This window comes from Centruroides vittatus, unplaced genomic scaffold (genome assembly GCF_030686945.1).
Source record: "Centruroides vittatus isolate TY-2023 unplaced genomic scaffold, ASM3068694v2 contig_927, whole genome shotgun sequence".
Taxonomy (NCBI): Eukaryota; Metazoa; Arthropoda; class Arachnida; order Scorpiones; family Buthidae; genus Centruroides; species Centruroides vittatus.
In genome coordinates this window covers 472,357-492,049 of record NW_027122613.1, presented here as the reverse complement: position 1 = coordinate 492,049, position 19,693 = coordinate 472,357, and the positions used below count along the sequence as shown (strand labels likewise).

The 19,693-nt window shown below is 32.8% G+C and overlaps 1 protein-coding gene across 2 annotated transcripts in view; it reads right to left on the bottom strand.

Moving 5' to 3' along the window:
• The window catches only part of Nct (Nicastrin), a 95,430-nt gene that overhangs the window by 29,728 nt on the left and 46,009 nt on the right, over positions 1–19,693 (bottom strand). For both annotated transcript variants that reach the window (XM_067281857.1, XM_067281856.1), the window contains 2 exons: positions 7,339–7,440; positions 1,746–1,869 (listed from right to left, as the gene is read on the bottom strand). In XM_067281857.1, the coding sequence (XP_067137958.1) occupies positions 1,746–1,762 (17 nt within the window). In that variant the 5' untranslated portion in view covers positions 1,763–1,869; positions 7,339–7,440. The remainder of the gene's footprint in view (positions 1–1,745; positions 1,870–7,338; positions 7,441–19,693) is intronic.

Sequence of the window (19,693 nt, the reverse complement as noted above, 5' to 3'; positions counted from 1 at the left end):
TTGTTTATCTGTTGTTATTTTATACATAAAAATACATAAAACGTTAAGACATTTTTATTAATATGTATATATATATTAATAATATTAATATATTATTAAATATATTAATTATATATTCATAAATAAATCGACACCCCCTCCTGAAAAAAAATGAATTCGCACCACACGTGCGGAGTGAATTCATTTTTTCAGGAGGGGGTGACGACTTATCAGAGTGTGGGACAGCAAAAGTACGTCAACTTATCCAGTAATGATAAGTTAAACAGTGTCGAGTAAACCAGAGTTTTTTAACATTAATGCCTATGTAAGTCGGCCGGGACCACAGAAAACTGATTACTTAACCCACAGTGTCGAGTTATCCAGGTGATGACTTATGCAGAGTTGACTGTATATAAAATTATTTTTAATATTTAGTATGTTTACTTATAATGATAAAACACTTGAATTTAAATACTTTTTCAGCAACACCTTAATTTATTTAAACGAACATTTTTGATCCATTTTCATATGTCTGCTTCATATGTCAGGTTTAACAAGAAGATTCAAACTATTTAAGATGACAATTTTTGTATTGGATTGCCTTTGTTCTCATTGTAATTGTTGAGTTCTTGAATAGATCTGTGTTGTGTAATCTTGCTCCTGGAAAAATCACAGTTTTTCTGTGAAAGCTTGGTTGATCCCATTAATATTAATACCATTCAATTTGTCTTGACAAGTGAGTTGAATGATATGACATTTGCTGAAGTAGACTAAATGTTTAAAAAGTAAGGTCAATTTTTAAAAATTGGTATTCTTATAGCATTGACTGCTTGTACCTTTGACTGTTATAATGGCTGTTAAGCTTGTAGCAGTCATTTATAATGGTTGTAACTGTTTTCTATCCTTAGATTATTTGTGACTTTAATTGTGGATTACACGTTGTCGGCCTTCAGGCAATATGATTATCTAATAGGAACTGTGTTTGTCAAGTTAAAGAACAGAATACTGGACAATATTGAGGTCACTGACTACTATTTCTTTCTTAAATTCCCTTCCCAAGGCAACTGCCCATCTGACAATGGCTACACAAACAAGTACAACTTTACAGTTAAAACTGCCTGCTCATACCATTCTTGAAGAACTTAAACAATACTTGGCTGACAATGAAAAGGCCAAACTCAGTATGAAGTGACACGGAGACTAAATTGTAGGCTGTGTAGAAAAAGTAATCAACATCTTCATTAATCATCTTATAGAGAAGAGTATACAATTAATTTCTACAAAATTAGATAAGATATTAGATAATGAATCTTCCAAAAATCTAATTGATATTCATATGAATGGAGAAATTTCAGGTTTCTTTCAAAAGATTGATTCTGGATTTTCCAATCATTTTCCATTCTTAAGCTTGATGTTTATTTATTAATTAATGAATGTACAGTGTTTGTAATATACATCATTAATTTTTCTAAACTAAAATAAATTTTAGAAAGTATCCAGAAGAATCAGAATGAAGAGAAATTTTGGTATCATCTCATACCAGTGTATACCCATACTGTATATAGCTACTGCTGTAGGGAACATTGCAAAATAATGTTGAAATTTATTGATAAATGAACATTTGAAGCTTTAATAAATATAAATTTTATTAATTAAAGTAAAAATACTTATCATAATTTCAAATATTTATTTACCAATAAATTTCAATGCTGTTTCATCCTTATTTAATATTAGCATAAATTTAATTAAAAAAATTATATCCTTACATATTGAAAAAAGGCATAGAAAGAACTGCTACATATGGAGGATATGGTCCTGTTTTGGTAATCCATTCTACATCCTCAATTTCTTCAACCAAATGTACAACTCCTACATTTCCACTTCTTCCAGCTATAATAATAATAAGAATAATAATAAATAATTCATTTTCAATCTGCACATTTTTCATTTTTAATACAGTATCAAAGTAAATGATAAGAAGGTGACTGCCCCAAAGATTGACAGTAATCTAACACCGAAACTTTAAATTTCAATTTATCATAGTAAGATAATACATAGTTATATTGAAATTTATGAACATTTATAACTTCCATGTTACATAGGCAATATTCTAAGGATATCTAAATACATGCACTGCACAAGAAGGATGATATATACAATAATAGTCTACATATGAGTTTTCCTTAAACTGACTATAATTGCTAACCAAAATAGTAAGTATATACATTTATTTATTCATGTTTAAATTGACACTTTTATCTGAAATTTCAAGTTGTTACTGATAGATATTGTTTAAAATGATTCATATGAAATCAAAAAAGTATTATTTCCTTAAAATATAAATAATAAAGCCTAACATTATGGATATCAGGAGTTAAAATGCATATTTCCTATGTTTTATCTAAACCTGACATATTATGCCAACAATTCGCAAAAACATATTTTTGGCTCCATTTTTGACATATTATTTCAAAAAAAAATAAATAAATAATTCTTAAACACTTACTAAAATCTAGTTACAACTGAAAAGCTTATATCAAATATTGACAGAGAATGCATACCAGTGCTACCAAAACTATGGTCCATAAACCAACACTGGCCAGTGAAGGGTTTATTATTAGGCTGTAACAAGATTTCATTCGGGTTTTATAATTTATATATACATGTAAAGAAATAAGCATCAAAAAATGTCAGATATAGCTAATCACAGTCAGAGTTTTATCTATGATATGTGATGTATATTCTGCCAATCATACAAGTCTAATATATCACTCCAGCAGTGCCTACCATTTATCTCATGCTTCAAAGATTTATTAACAATTTCAAGTACTTACAGCACATTTAAGTTAAAAGTTTGCTATAATCTGCATAGTAGTTATATATTTTGATAGTAATTATATATTTATTAAATACTTTCTTAATTACTTTTGTGTTTATAGTTGGTTAGAGTTGAAGATAATTATTGTTACAATGATGATAATAGCAAAGCATCTAGTTTCATTATAGTGAAGTTCTATTTTATGTTCTAAAATTTACTTTTTAAATTTTTTAAAGCAGTTTTTTAATTTTTATACTCTTTATTTATTATTAATATTATTTCTATTATTTCTTTCCTAAAATCCATCTTTTGCATAACCAATGAACATAATTAATTTTAAGTTATTCTTTGTTTTATAAACATAGGTGTGTCCATAAATTACACAATGCAAATATGAATGAATATGCAGATAATTGCTCTTTGGTGTTATAATTTTTGGGTTCCTGTGTAAGAAATTTTGACCAGGTGTCTTCTATTTGTATGTTCGTTATACTGCATGTTGGATGTCATTTATGCTTATTTCAACACAAGGCATAATTGGAGTCTCATGCATGTTCTCTTCTTCCTCTTTGATCCAGCTTGCTTCATCTTTGTGTGCAACTGGATTAGACCAAAGAGCAGATCAATAGTCTGAGTTGTTTTTCTGTAGGTCTGCCAGTGTGCTATGATTGTGTGGTGGGTTTCATATGTAGCTGTCTATAACAAAGTACCACATTGTTTGTGAATAACTTATTTTGTTGTTTTCATAATGTACAGCTTTGTATCATTTCAGGCTTTACATCTTGGCTGCTAGTTTTTATTTGAGAGTGTCAACGTATTCCTGTATGTGTGTACTGTATTGTTCATGCTGTGATGAGTTTTAAATTTCCAAATATTTTCCTAACCTCTTTCATTAAGTTTGATGTTATGTTATTTTTAGTGTATTGTGTCAGGCTGCCTAATTGTTGTCTAATATTATGTATTTGTGCTTCTTGCTTTCTTTTCCAGGTAGACTTATGATTTACCTGTGTTTTGATTGTGTCCATCTGTGATTGCAATTTAAGACTATGGTATGTATCTAATGCATGTATGTCTGAAAGTGGTTGAATTTGTTTTACTAATATGTATAGTATGTATTTAGGTAGTACAGAGTCCCTCTACTTGTTTTGATGTGTATATTTTGATATAACCTATATAAAACTATCTAACCATTCTAAACATGTATATTTAGTGTTCTTGAAGTAAGTTTGTGAGTGTATTAATTAATTCTATGTCTATAGTGTCACTGGTTGTAACAGTTGTGCTAGTGTTTTTATTGATGCATATTACACGTGCACAGATACTCATTGATAGTACTTCAAAAGAAGCACTATCAATGAGCATCTGATGTACTGTGTAAACTAGTATTTCTGTATGTTAGCTGCTTGTTTGATATGTTCAAGCATTGTCTGTGAAATAAGACTGTCATATATAACTGTTCTTTTCTGATCAACAATCCTTTGCTGTAACACAGATGTGGGTATTTTTGTGTGAATTTATCATGTAGTACCCGTCTGCAAGTTGTAGTATCTATTCTCAGTTTTGTGATGGTGTACTAGGTACAGATTATGAATTCATTCATTTCTTGAGTCCATTTCATCTGTTGGTATAGTTTCCTAGCCTTGATGGTCAGTGACTGGATTGCTTCTGAAGCACTTTGGCTAGGTTGCTATGTATTGTCCATTGTGTGAAAGACAGTGAATGTGTTTGTGATGCAGTAGCCATACTTGGGCCTGTGCTGCATTTGCCACTGATGGCCAATGGAGACTGTGGCAAATTTTTGAAACATGAGCCTCTGTTTAACTCATGAACATTGATCTTGTTAACCGGGCAATGTCTTAGCCAGTATCAAGCTGTGGATGTGTAACTACCATTTTTGTTTTCTTCATAGAAGTGGGTGTGCCTGTATACTAAAGTGTTTATAAATCAGCTGCCCCTAACATGATGATCAGTTGTTGTTTAGAAATTGCCCACCTAGATCAGATACTGCTTGTGAATCACTCTTTGCTTCATTTCTCTCCATTGACCTTTCTGGCATGAATGGCCCTGCTGGAAGCTTATGCTCCCACCTGCATCAACCTATGGTTCATTGTAACTACTGAGCAGTCTTACTTCAACAAGGTAGTGACTAGTAAGAGAGTTATTCATATTATTGATAAATGCACCTATCATGTTTTTATTTAAGGACAATAAGTTTATTTTTCATTAGAGCATAAATAACCAGAAGCCATCACCCACATTCACCATCACATGACACAATGTTTATTTTTAGTCATATGTAGGTCCCACATTTTATAGAAAACTTCCAATTAGTTTATTCAATAGATAAATTTAATTATTTTATTTAAATTATAACTCTGGAGTGTTTATGAAAATACTGTATCAAAACCCTATTTGAGTTAAAAAGTTTGTGGAATTTGAGTTAACCAGTTTGATTTAACATGTAAATTCCTACACTAGACAATCAGGAAAAGAAATGACTGAGTAAATACAACCAAGTTATCCCAGTTTGAGGTAACCAGGTTCCACTGTAGTAACAAATTCATACCTAAGTGATCCAATCATTAAGCTTAACCAAATCTTTCAGAAATTCAATTCAATCAAATTCTCACAATACTAACATTTATTATGCTTGTCTTTCTTTTTTAAAACAAATCAGGTATAACTTCAATAAAATTTATTGATGATTATGTAATATTTGCAGCATACACCAGGAAGTTTACCTATATTGTCTGTCATTCACTTTAGTTACTTACTGTTCACAATGGTCACTAAATCAAATGTAAAGCCAATTCACATTGATCACATTCTTATAAAACATGTTAACTAATGATTAGTTACATTTTTATAAAAATGAAAATATAGATGAAAATTTTGATGTTAAATTTAATATTAACAATGTTGTTCTTAATTTGTAAAAAAGCAATTATATTAAAGAAAAACAACAAACAATGATTATTTCAATCAACAAGAAAACCACCTCTTTGAATTCTATATATGTTAAATGTTCTATTATTTTTCATATATATAAAAGAATAGAAAAGGTGTTTGAATATTTAAAATAATCTTATTATTTCACATCACAATATATTATAAGAAAAACAAAATAATCACAATATATTACAAGAAATGTACATTTAATGGGGTTTTTCCATTGTTTTTAAAAATTTACTTCAATATGTAGCATTTATAAATCCTTGGTCATAAAAAATCAATTTATGTCCAAAGGAAAAAATTTTTATCCTGTTGTTATGAGAAGATTACAATTATGATTAAGAGAATCTATAAGGTTTCATCAATGCTGTTACAGAGATTGACCCAATAGTTAGACTTATTGAATAGTACATTGCTTTCAAATTTACATTGTTTCATTCTGTCATCACAATAGATTATGTTAATATCATTAAGTTCTATAACTTCTAAAACAACTTAATTGTCATTATATGTTTCTACAGCTTGATACATATTATATGTTCCTACAGCTAAATCAATAAAATCATTCCATCAATGTACTTTTCATAAATATCAAAATGAACACAACACTCATAAAAATAATTTTCTGAATTAAAAATCATTTTCTCTTATGCAAAAGAATATATAAAGGTAATATATTATATAATCTATATATTACCATTACTCTACAACATATGATCTAAAAGTTAAACAGTTAGAAATGTTCAAAAAAAAAATATAATCTGTTATAAATCTCTCAAGGAATAATCTATATTAGAGGTTCCCAAACTATGGCCCATGTTGCTTCTAGACAATTAAAAAAAATCATGATTTAAAAAATATTTTATTTACATTAAATGATTTGAACTGAAGCCAGGAAGAATATGTCAGGACCATACTTACTTAAGGCAGAGGTCTCATTTTCTGAGAAAATTCAAAACTTGGATGGGCGATACATGTAAGAAAACTTATTTATTATAAATAAAATTTTCTTATCTGTACTTCCCAAAATAACTGATACTTGTAATTATTTTATTTGTGTTCAATATATTTCCTTAATTTTTAATAAAGATTTTTATGATTATTATTTTTTTAATTTACATATATATATGAATTAGTAATGTGGCCTTCCCCTAGAAAAGTTTTGGGACTCCTGATCTATATGCAAAGTTAACATTCTGTAAGGTAAACTGAAAGAGCAAATGAGTACAATAACACAAAAATAATCATCTTTTTTTTTCCTGAAGACAAATTCGCCCAAATAAGGATCACCATTTATTACTTTTGCATTCTAGACGATACATTTCAGATTCTAGACGAATTTGTCTTCAGAAATTAAAAAATAAAAAAGAACCATTGGACGAAGAAATTACAAAAATAATCATTAAATATTTGTAAATGTTTTGAAACATTACAATGCTAAAAAAAAAAATCAGTTATAATATTTAATAAATTTTATTAAATTATTATTTTCTTCTTAATATTAAAATTCATCTTAATATAAGATTAAAAATATTCTTAATATAAAAACTGTAAAATTTCATTAATTTACAAATTAAAGTTCAACTCACATGAGCATCCTATTTGATGAGTAGCATTTAATCTACGAAAACAAAAATGATTAGCTTGAATAGTTTCGTAAATCTTTCGGCTTGTTCTATCAGCTGATAAAACTAAATGGGAGAAAAAAAATGTACATCAAAAAAATATTCAAACTAAATATTTTGATAAAGTACTTACAGTATTTTTTAAAGTAAGTAATTATTTTTAAAATTTTTCAACAGAAAAAGCTAATACACAGTAAAATATCAAAAATCCAGACTAATTTAGGCCAAATCCCATCTGGATTTTCAAATAAATACATGTAAATTAGCATTTTAAGTGCTGTAAACTACAAAATCACTGAAAGTCAATTTTAGGTGTTCTAAGTTCAAGCAAGTATTTCACAAGGAATATAGGAATACTTACAAAGATTCAAAACAATTTATTGAATTACTATAGTTAAACAAAAAATATACTAATTATAATTTCAAAATTAAAAAAATTACAAAGTCTGAATGACAGATAGAATATCAACCATGAAAGACAAAGAACATAGGTCAAGAAAACATTAACACTTAAGTTACCATTGAAAATGCCAATATCCATTTTTTAAGAGCTGAATCTGAATTTTTGATGTTTCACTGTAATAAAATTTAATACTATATCCTAAAAAAAAATTCAAAATTTGAAATTATTAAAAATACTTATTTCATTCATTTATGATACAATGACAATTCCAAAATAAAAATATCACTCAAGATATTGCTATATTTGTGATAGATATTCTGAAATTGAATATACTAGCAGTTTATTTCATTAATTTATATTTAAACAATAGAGAATATCAATGGCATTTTTTGTTGAATGTTTAATAAACTTAATATTTTTCCTATGCTTAACAATATATGCTAAATTTTTATTTTTTACATTACATTGTTCTCTCTCAACATAAGATTACAGATATTCTGCATCTAAACAAACATTTGTTTATTTTTAGAAAAATTAAACAAAAAAAAAATGTCAGAAAAGCTAAAATAACTATTTAATATTGATAGATAAACAGTCAAATCTTCAAAGCAAAAACAATAGTTTTATTTTATCTTAGGTATTATCCTTTATTTACTTCTATACATGAAAACTCCATATTACTTTTAATGACATGTTGACATATATAGTTAATTGCTTATATAGTTTCATATATAGCTTCATATATAGTTAATTGGGGCCTCCAGTCCCAATTAACTATATATTCTGGAACTATATATTGGGACTGGAGGCCCCAATTAACTATATATGAAGCTATAAACTTTCCATATTTGATCTCAATTTTCAAGAATAACAAAGGACAGACAACAACAATGAAAATGTATAGGTCTGCAATTTGAAAATTGCAGCCCAATAAAGGTAAATTAAAACAAGCTATATTTCATACCTCAAATAACTAATCATTTTAAAAACAGTTAAATAACACTGTATTTAAAATGACCAGTTATCTCATCCTTCAAATGCAAAATTAGACAAAAATTCACCTCGAAGTTTGAACAGTACTTTGGAATTCAAACTATGCATGCAGCAAAAAAAATCTGCTCAAAACATAAATGCAATCCTTTGTGTCCAAGTCATCTCCTGCTCTCGTTTTACACCTGTATGTTTTTAGCGCTTTTTTCTCTTTATTTTTGGTGTGTTTGGTTATATATACTGTATTGTGTGTTATGCATTGATTTTTAACAATTTTTTTCCTGCAAGCAATCTTTGTTGACAGCTTTTGGGCACCCCTTACTTTTTATATCCTTTTATATACATTTGATATGTTCAAAGTTTAGGACTATCTCTCCCTTACACATTACAAATTTTTTTTTACCTTTTGTATGGTGTTATATCCATTTCAAAACTCAAAGCATAATATGCCTGACATGTTTTTTATCCAAAGACATTACAACTTGATGCTATTCAAACAAAATGTGAAGTAAAAAGTTTAAAGTAAACTTCTAAACAAAGAATAAAATCTCACACTTCTATATGTTAAATTTCACAACTGCTTTAATTAAATCACACATCTATGTTAAGATGCCAAGTCCAGTGTGCAATCAATAAATGCAATTTTCATTTTATTATATAGTATTTAGGTATTTTATTTATAGTTTTCATGTTTTAATTCATTATTTTGGAATTTAATTATGTTATTTGGACCTTAAATTAAGTGAATTTGCTGTTTTAAGTTTATCGAAATAGGTATTGTTTGGGGTCTGGAAATGAATTAATTCACTTTCCATTATTTCTTATGGAAAAAAAATTGATTTGGACTACAAACAACTTCTTGGAATGAATTAAGTTCAAAGTACAAGATACCACTGTAAATGCATTATGAACAATGTTATTCATGTTTTACTTATTTTAAAAGTTTGATAGCAATCTAAGTAAAGACAATAATAACAAATCATTATCAACTTAAAATCTAGTAGAAATGTCATGTAGAAATATTGTGTTTATTTATGAATTTTGAGTATTTTCATTTATAAAATTAAGCTGTTTTTAGATGAAAAAATTTTAAAAAAATTCTCATACAAACATTAAGTACATTATAATATTTTTTGGAGGTTAAAAATAAGACAAACAATTTATAATAAAGTTAAAAATCATATAAATTTTTTTCATTTTTTAAATTTAAACTTAAAAAACAAGTTTACTTTATATTCTAATATCAAAATTTATGATTAATTCATGAGATTATCCTATTGAATCAATTATAAATTGTTAAATGAATGTAAATCTTGATATCAAAATTAATGGAGTTATTGATTACTGCAAATCCATTTGGCCAAATTTCATTTGTGATATCCAAGATATTGTATCCTGGTGATCTTCCAAAGCTTTACAGCAGAAACATTAATGTAAATAATGTTTTATACAACTTCACTTAAATAAGTTTATTTTTTTTTTGGAAAAACACAGGGATTCTGTTACAGAAAAACTATTTATGTCAATTTTGTGAAGCATGTTCATATCCACTCCAACATTTGTTATTTAATTGAGTTAAATTTGTGGATATATGAGATAAGTTAAAAATTTCTAATGTAAGTACTGATTATTGTAATAGCTGTAACTTCATCTGTGCTTATTTTTGTAGTGAATTTTAACCTTTTCTGGCTGTTATAAGTAACAGAGGGAAAGTATACAGTCAAATGACTCCCCCCAAGATTTCTACATTTTTGGATTCAGGACACCTTGACATGCCAAGAAATGCAAAAGAATGTAAGAGTTTTTCTGTATGTATGAATGTTAGTGTGTGTATGTGTTTGGGGCATGATTTTGTTTACCCACTTTAAAGATTAATAACTCTTGTTGTAAATTTCTGAAAATTTGCAGACAGGTTTGTGTATTAGGGGATTGATGGTATTAAATTTTGGTTGTTAAAGATCAAGGAGGTGGGGGGAGAGAGGGAAGTCATGTGTCATATCTTGAATGAGATTAAACTTAAAATGAAGATTTTACTCATTATTAGCATTTACAGTTTTTCATAAAACTCATCTCTGCCCTCAAAATTAAGCTTTTTCCATCTTATAATAATTAATAATAATTTATTTTAAAAAACTTTACATCATAACAGATAATGATACACAATTTTAAAATTTTTGCTGGAAAAGTTATACAAACTAGTTTCTGATTTTTCCTCAATTAATACTTTGTTTACACATTATAATGTGCTAACCAAGTTTTTATTAAACGCATTTTCCTTCTCACGGGTAATTCACCCATTATAGAAATAAATAAATTGAATTATATTTAGAGTGAAAAAAATCCAAAATGCAAGTGTATAATGTATAAAAACAAATATAGGTATAATGTTGGTATATAGACAAACAGATAGAACTGGCACAAATTCAACCTGAAATAAAAGTACAAAAAAGCATAATATTCAATGTGAAATTAGGTAACCCCCATATAACACGGGAGTCATGTTCCAAAAATTGCCATGTTATGCAAATCTATGTTATACGAAACAAAGAATTAGTACAAAAGGGGGGGTTAGGTTCCAAAAATTAAAAAAACATGCTATAATATTTTCATAATTAAGACAAATATCTTTATTAAAATTTTCTTAAGAAGTGATACATATTAATATAAATTAAACAACACCAAAAGCAGAAGTGCAAGATCTGGCAACATGAAACAAGTTTTGAGAGGGACCACATGTATCGACAGAAGGCGGGAAAAGAAAATTTACATACTGTACTTAAGTACTAATAGTTCACGAAAATTATGCAAGAAAATCTGATAGTATGTACATGCTCAAATGAAGAATGTCAAATGAGGTATCTTTCGCACTTAAAAGCTTTATCACAGTTATTGAACTGTTGTACAGAGATTTCCCGAATTTCAAATTAGATAAAGTTCATTTTTAATAGTTTTTATTACATTTCATGTTGTATGAGGGTTTTACTCAATTCTCAAACTGTGTTAGAGTGAATCCGTGCTATAAAAGCACCATGTTATACGAGGATGTTCCCAATTCTTGAACTGTGTTAGAGTGAATCCATGCTATAGAAGTGCCATATTATATGGGGGTTACCTGTAGCAAGAAAAATCACTAAATTGGTATACTGCTGAATTTGTACAGAGAAGTTCATATCAAATGGAAAGCTAGTTTCATGAACTACTGAAAACAATTGGGTAAAAAGTGATCATTTAATTAAACCAGTACTTAGAGAAGTAATGCAAGTTAAATTTATTCTTTTTTAACATCCTACAAGTAATCCTATGTATTATACAGTAGTCTTCTTCTTCTTCTTCCTCAGCTTTTCCCACTCTATGTAGGGTCGCTGTTTCTGATGAGTCGCCTCCACTGCTCCCTGTCTTGGGCTGCCTCCACATTCAGATGCCTCCCTCTCAAGTCCTCCGCCACAAGATCCATCCACCGTCTCCGCGGTCGTCCCCGCCTCCTCCTCCCCCTCACTGACATCTGCATAACCCTTCTTCCCACATACTCTTCTTCTCTTCGTACCACATGACCAAACCACTTCAACCTTGCCTCCTGTATCTTTGCTTCTATGTTCGTAACTTTCACAGTCCCCCTCACACATTCATTTCGAATGTGATCCCTTCTCGTAACCCCACACATCCAGCGGAGCATCCTCATCTCCGCCACCTCCATCCTTTTGACATGGGTTTTCCTCAAGCTCACAGTCTCAATAGCATACAGCATAGCTGGTCTCACCACCACCCGATAAACTTTCCCTTTCAACCTAAGCGGCACCCTCTTATCACATAACACACCTGACATATCCCTCCAATTCCTCCAGCCAGCCTGAATCCTGCCTGTCACCTCCTTATCCACACCTCCATCCTCCGCCACAGTTGACCCCAGGTACTTAAAGGTATTGACTCTGCGAAATACGTCTCCCCTCAACTCCAGATCCCTCTCCCGGGCACCATCCACCTCCCCACTACACATATACACTGTTTTACTCCTACTCACCCTCAAGCCCCTCCCTTCCAACGTGCCCAACCACCTTTCCAATTTAACCCTCAGCTCCTCTTTAGTCTCGGCGCACAGAACGATATCATCTGCATACAACATGGTCCAAGGCGCCTCTTCTCTGACCCCGTCCGTGATCACCTCCATCAGCATGTTAAACAAGAAGGGGCTCAGTGCTGACCCCTGATGTAAACCAACTCCCACCTTGAGGCACCGGGACACTCCAACACAGCTCCTAACCTTTGTGGCCACATCCCTATACAGTTCCTGTATCAATCTAACATACTTTTCAGGAACTAGCTTTTCCCTTAGACACCTCCAGAGTTCTTGTCTAGGCACCGTATCATAAGCTTTCTCCAGGTCAATGAATGCCATATGCAGCTGGGTTTGCTTCTCCCAATATTTTTCCAACATTTGCCGAAGGGCAAAAATGGCATCGACTGTTGACCGTCCTGGCATGAATCCAAACTGCTCTCCTGCAATGGTCACCTCTGCTCTCAACCTTCCGTCTAAAACCCTTTCCAAAATCTTCATCGTGTGGGACATCAACTTTATTCCTCTATAGTTTTTACACTCTTGAACATCCCCTTTTCCTTTGTAGATAGGTACAAGTATACTTTCTCTCCATTCGTTAGGTATTTCCTCCTGCTCAAAGACTTTTTTGAATAGGTCCCATAGCAGGTCAATGCCCTTCCTCCCCAATGACTTCCACACCTCTACAGGAATTCCATCCGGGCCCTCCGCTTTACCGTTCTTCATCCTCTTTAGGGCCCTTTCCACTTCTTCTCTGGTTACCATCTGTACCATGCCCATGTTTTGGCTTCCTTCCTCTCTGTTCTTTGTTTCATTCTCTGTATTCAAAAGTCCCTCAAAGTATGCCCTCCATCCTTCTCGTATATCGTTCTCCCTTCGAAGGACCGTCCCCGTTGTGTCCTTGATCTGCCTTACATGCGAGATGTCCTTCGTTGCCCTATTCCTGATTTTGGCTAAACGATATATTTTCTTCTGTCCTTCCCTTGTATCCAACTCCTCGTATAAATTCGCATATGCTCCTGCCTTTGCCTGTGCCACTACTCTCTTAGCTTCACGCTTTGCCGTTTTATACGCAAATCTATCTTCCTCAGTACGTGACCTGTCCCACTTCCGTTTTGCCTCCTTCTTTACCTGAACAACTTGTTGCACATTTTCATTCCACCACCAACCTTCCTTTTGCACCCTAATCTTTCCAGATGTTACACCAAGCACCTCCTCCGCACAGTTCCTGATAGCCTGGGCATTATATGCCCACCAGTCCTGCACCCCCTCCCATTCTTGCGAGATTTGTAGCAGCACCCTCTCCACATACTCCGCCCTCGCCCTCTCCTCCCTCAAACGAAACCACTTGATTTTCTTCATCTGTGTATTTCCACTTTTCCTATACATTCTTAACTTCATGTCTATGCACATCAACCGATGTTGCGCCGATACCTGATCTGTTGGTATAACCTTACAGTTTATCACCGTCGCAAGGTGCTCTCGTCTAGTAAGGATATAGTCAATCTGCGAACTATGAGGCCCACTGTTGAAAGTTATCAGATGACTTTCCTGCTTGGTGAAAAACGAATTCACAATCCCCAGATCAAAAGCCACAGCAAAACCCAATATACTCTCCCCCTCCTTGTTGGGTTCCCCAACCCCATGGCCTCCATGGATCCTTTCATAGCCCATGTTCCGCCCCCCTATGTGCCCATTGAAGTCGCCTCCCACAATTACTCTCTCCCCTCCTTCCAGTGTCCTCATTTCTTCATCCAATTCACTCCAAAAACATTCTTTCTCCTCTGTTGCACATCCTACCTGGGGTGCGTACACACTAAACACCACAAGTAGATCATCTCCAAAACTCAGTTTCATTCGCATCATCCTATCACCTCTCCTGTACACCTCTAGTACCTCGCTCCTCCACTTGCCAGCCACCACTATTCCAACCCCATTTCTTCCATTCCTGTTTGCACTGCTATAAAACAATTTACATCCATCTCCAAGTTCCTTCGCCTTGTCTCCCCTCCACCTCGTTTCTTGCACGCACAGTACATCAATCCTCCTTCTCCGCATCATATCCACCACCTCCATTCCTCTTCCCGTCATACTTCCCACATTCAGTGTTCCCACTCTCAACACCTTTTCCTCATGTAGGGCTTGCTTCTTTAACCTCATACAGTAGTAATAAATATAAATATTCATCATACTTTATTTATTAAAATATTAAAATTATTTAAATGACTGTTTGATTAATAAAAGAATACATAGCTTGTGAAATTGACAAATTTAAATTTCTATGTTTGCATTGAACAGTTTTGAGTGTAACATGACATAACATGTAGCAGGACAATCCACAAGCACCTATAAAGTACTAAGAATCCAAAACTAAGTATTTACATTTATGCTAAGTAGGCAAATTTTTATATTGCTATTATCAAAAACTTTATATTTTGGAAAAATCATAAAAGTAGAAACCAGTGAAACACTATGTGAGGAGCATGCAGAAATAACACAACTTTGTTTTTCCTTAACCAAATTTCACTTGAAAACAAATTTTGTCTAATACAGTAGACCCCCCTATAACACGGGTTCATATAACACGGATTTGTATAACACGGCGAAAAAATTGCGATTGTGTTCATATAATAAGCTAAAAGAGACTTGTATAACACGTTAAAATGTCATTGCTGACTCGTATCATGACAGGATTGGTCAAATCTGGACCAATAGCAGACATTGCACAAACTGTTGAGTTTAAACGAGCACTGGAAAACATTTATTATTTAACGGCCATAAAAATTATATTTATATTAGTGATGTCTCTAAAGTTCAGCAAATTTTTTGCAGAAAAATAACTTATCACAAACATGCGTCCACTGTTCGATGACCCATTCCGCAATGAAAACAAGCTTAAGCAATGGCATCGTCGAACGGTGCACACTCGGTAAGTAATACTACAATTTTTTGTTTATAGCATAGTTTATGTGGATTATTCCCAAAAAATCATATGTGTTTTGGAAAGTAAAGATGTAGCTACAATGCATTGCATTGCAGCTACATCTTTACTTGGTGAACAACTGAAACATTATGACTTAGCATTAGTGCAGGAACCATACTGCCGGAGAAATATTCCCTCATGCATCCCTACTTATTGCCCAATACTAAAAGGAACAGAACAATACCCTTGGGCTATTACCCTTGTGCTGAATACAAGTATATCAATCCTTCATCATATTAAATATAGCAATGAAAATATTATTGTCTCAGAAATTCTAATTCATGAAGAAAGAATTATAATCCTAAACATATATATTCCTGGAGGAGCAAACAATGAAGGATATCTTGAAGACTTGCAACAGATCATTGAGGCTTTTCAAGGGATTCACATTATTATAGCAGGGGATTTCAATGCTCATTCACCGGCCTGGGGTGGGGATAATTTGGATAGAAGGGGTCGCCTTCTGGAAGAATTTTTCGCCCATAATAACCTCCTGATCTTAAATGATCCCTTCTCACCACCAACATTTCATTCCTCAAGAGGAGAGTCGTGGATTGATGTGGCTGTATGCAGTGAAGGTTGTTACACAAGAATATCAGATTGGAGGGTACTATCTGACGAAACACTAAGTGATCATGATTACATATCATTTGACATAACAGGCTCTGAGGACGAACGTGATCAAATCTTTGCTCCTCGATACAGATATGTTTTAAAAAGAGCAAAATGGACACAAATGAAGGATTATCTTGAAAATAATCTTATAGCACACTATCTGGAAGACAGCAATGAAATTAGAAACCAGATAGATATCAATATAGAGCTTATAAAAAAGGCTTGTGAGACCTTCATTCCGAAAATGGTGGCGAACAGGAAAAGCGTTCCCTGGTGGACACCTGGACTTAGCGACTTAAGACACACAACAAGAAGATTAAGAAAAAGGTTCCAAAGATGTAGAGATAATAACAAAAGAATCCAATATAGAGAAGAGTACCTCAACAGTCAGAAGATATATAAGAATACCATCAAGGAAGAAAAAATACGTAGCTGGCACAACTATTGTACAAAAGCCTCAACCAACCCATGGGGATATCTGACTAAAATGTGCAGCAATAAACTACGCAAGACAAAGATTTTAGTAGATAACAACACAGGAAATAATCCTCCTTCTCTAATCCAAGTAATGACTACGCAGTTAGATATTTTCTGCCCTGGAGATGATCCCACTCTAGATTCAGAATGGCAAAATCAAATCCGCCTGGAAAAGGAGAAATTGGACGATACTGAAGATATTCCACCCTTTACAGATGAGGAAATTACTATAGCATTTGGAACATTGGGGAAAAATAAAGCACCCGGACTAGATGACATTACGGCAGAAATTGCCATAAAGCTTTGGAATCTGATACCACATCACTTAAACAATATATTTAATAAGTGTTTGCAATACGCCATTTTCCCCAACGCTTGGAAGAGAGCGAAAGTTGTACCAGTACCTAAAGCTGGAACTACTGATGTCCGACCTATCTCACTATTGTCAATATTGGGGAAAATACTTGAAAAACTCGTTACAACAAGATTACTATGGTTTACAGAAAACTCCAGACAACTAAGTGATAAGCAGTATGGATTCCGTCCCCAGAAATCAGCTGAGGATGCAATTGAAAATACAATAAGAAACATTCACAGCCTACTCCAAGAAAATAAATACGTCCTAGGGGTTAGTCTAGACATCACAAAGGCATTTGACAGCGCCTGGTGGCCCCTAGTGACACATCAGTTGCGGCAAATAAGGTGCCCACGTAATTTACTAAACCTACTACTAGATTATTTTAGAAACAGAGAAGCGATCTTCCGCTTCTCTGTTTCTAATATGGTCTCTGATCTTCCAATATGGTCAGCATGAAGTATGTAAAAAGGTTAATAGAGGATGCCCACAGGGTTCAGTATGTGGACCACTACTATGGATTATCACATTCGATGCATTTCTAAAGAAAGATTTTGGAGAAACTTGTTGTACGGCATACGCTGATGACGTTATGCTATTACTTGAGGGAAGATCAAGAGCAGATCTTGAAAAAAGAGGAAACTTAATGCTAAATAACATCTACAGATGGGGAGTGCAGCATAAACTTAACTTCAATACCTCCAAGACCAAGGCAATTATATTCAATAAACCACGAGAGAACAATCTATATCTAAGAACTCCTATACTTAAAATGAATGGTGAAACAATTAAAGTAGGGAAAACATTGAAATATCTTGGTGCTGTACTGGACTATAGATTAACTTGGGGAGAACACATTGAATATATAACTGACAGAACTGGCCTCATTATACAATCATTTTCTCAGATAGCCAAGAAAGATTGGGGGCTATCAAACGAAGCTCTCTCCACCATATATGATAGTATTTTTGTTCCAACCACATTATATGCGTGTGGCACATGGGGATCGGCAGTTAATAAAGTACATATAAAAAGAAAATTAATCTCCTCACAAAGACGAGCTCTACTTTCCCTAACTAAAGCCTTTCGCACTGCTAGCAACAACAGTATTCAGGTAATTGCACGCAAGCTACCAATTGATTTGGAAATTACTAAAAGGAGAAAGAAACAGCAACTCAAATGGGGAGATACAATTCAAGTGGGATCAACAACAATAACTGCGAACGAATTCGAACAACCTTATCCTTACTGTAATACCATGTCTCCTGAAAATCTCACTCTTAATACTCTTGTCCGACAGATCAATTCGAATATTAATATATTTACAGATGGATCTAAAATGGATGGTAAAGTAGGATGTAGTTTTGTAGTTTATGACCGAAATTTGGAAATACATAATCAAAAATATCGACTGCATAACAATTGCACAGTTTTCCAATCAGAACTTCTAGCTATTTTAAAAGCCACAGAATGGGTGAATGAGAACCTACCAAACAACAATATTCATATACATACAGACTCTTTCTCTGCATACAATATCATTAACGGCATAAAGCTACATCCTCTTGCGGTTGAAATAAGAAACAAAATCAAAAATTCCACATGCGCATTTGAACTGTCCTGGGTTAGATCTCATCACGGACTTATGGACAATGAGCGAGCAGATTCTCTTGCTAAGGCAGCAGCACAAGACTCCACCGTCCCACTTATTTATAACAAAATTAGCCGGATTACCTTACACCGACTTCTTTGGGAAGAAGCTATTAACCAATGGCAGATAAAGTGGAACGAAAATAATCAATGTATTACTTATCAATTTATACCAGACCTAAATAACTTTTTTAAAATAAAATGGTTTGTCCCAGATTATTATACAACTCAATTATTCACAAACCATGGAAAATTCGCAAGCTATCTTGCCAGATTTACAAACAGGGCATCAAACCAATGTCCAACTTGCATGATTGAAGATGGCACAAGACATTATGTATATGACTGCATAATGACAGAAATAGAGAGAACTGAATTACGACAGCTTTTGCAAGATTCAAACAGATTGGCCTTGTCACCTCTCAAACATTTGGATCAATTATGAGACATTCTCTGCATTTCAAAGACTAGCCAGGAAAACTTACCTAGTCACAAGTCAATTAATTCAAAGCTAATTGATAAATTTCATAGTTAATGGTCTCATTGTTAAGTAAATCCTGCTCGTTTCTAACTTGCCAGTACTACCTGCAACACACATCAACTTACTGCTGATTAGTTTCACGGATGATCGTTCTCCTATCCAAATTTATAACTAATTCGTCTGTTCTACCTGAAACGCCTATCTATCTATACTGTTGATAGATCACATAAACGATGATTCACCTCATGACATTAGTGACCACAACCTCTTAGTGACAGTGCAGCGATGTACTACATGTGTTCTACAGACTTTAA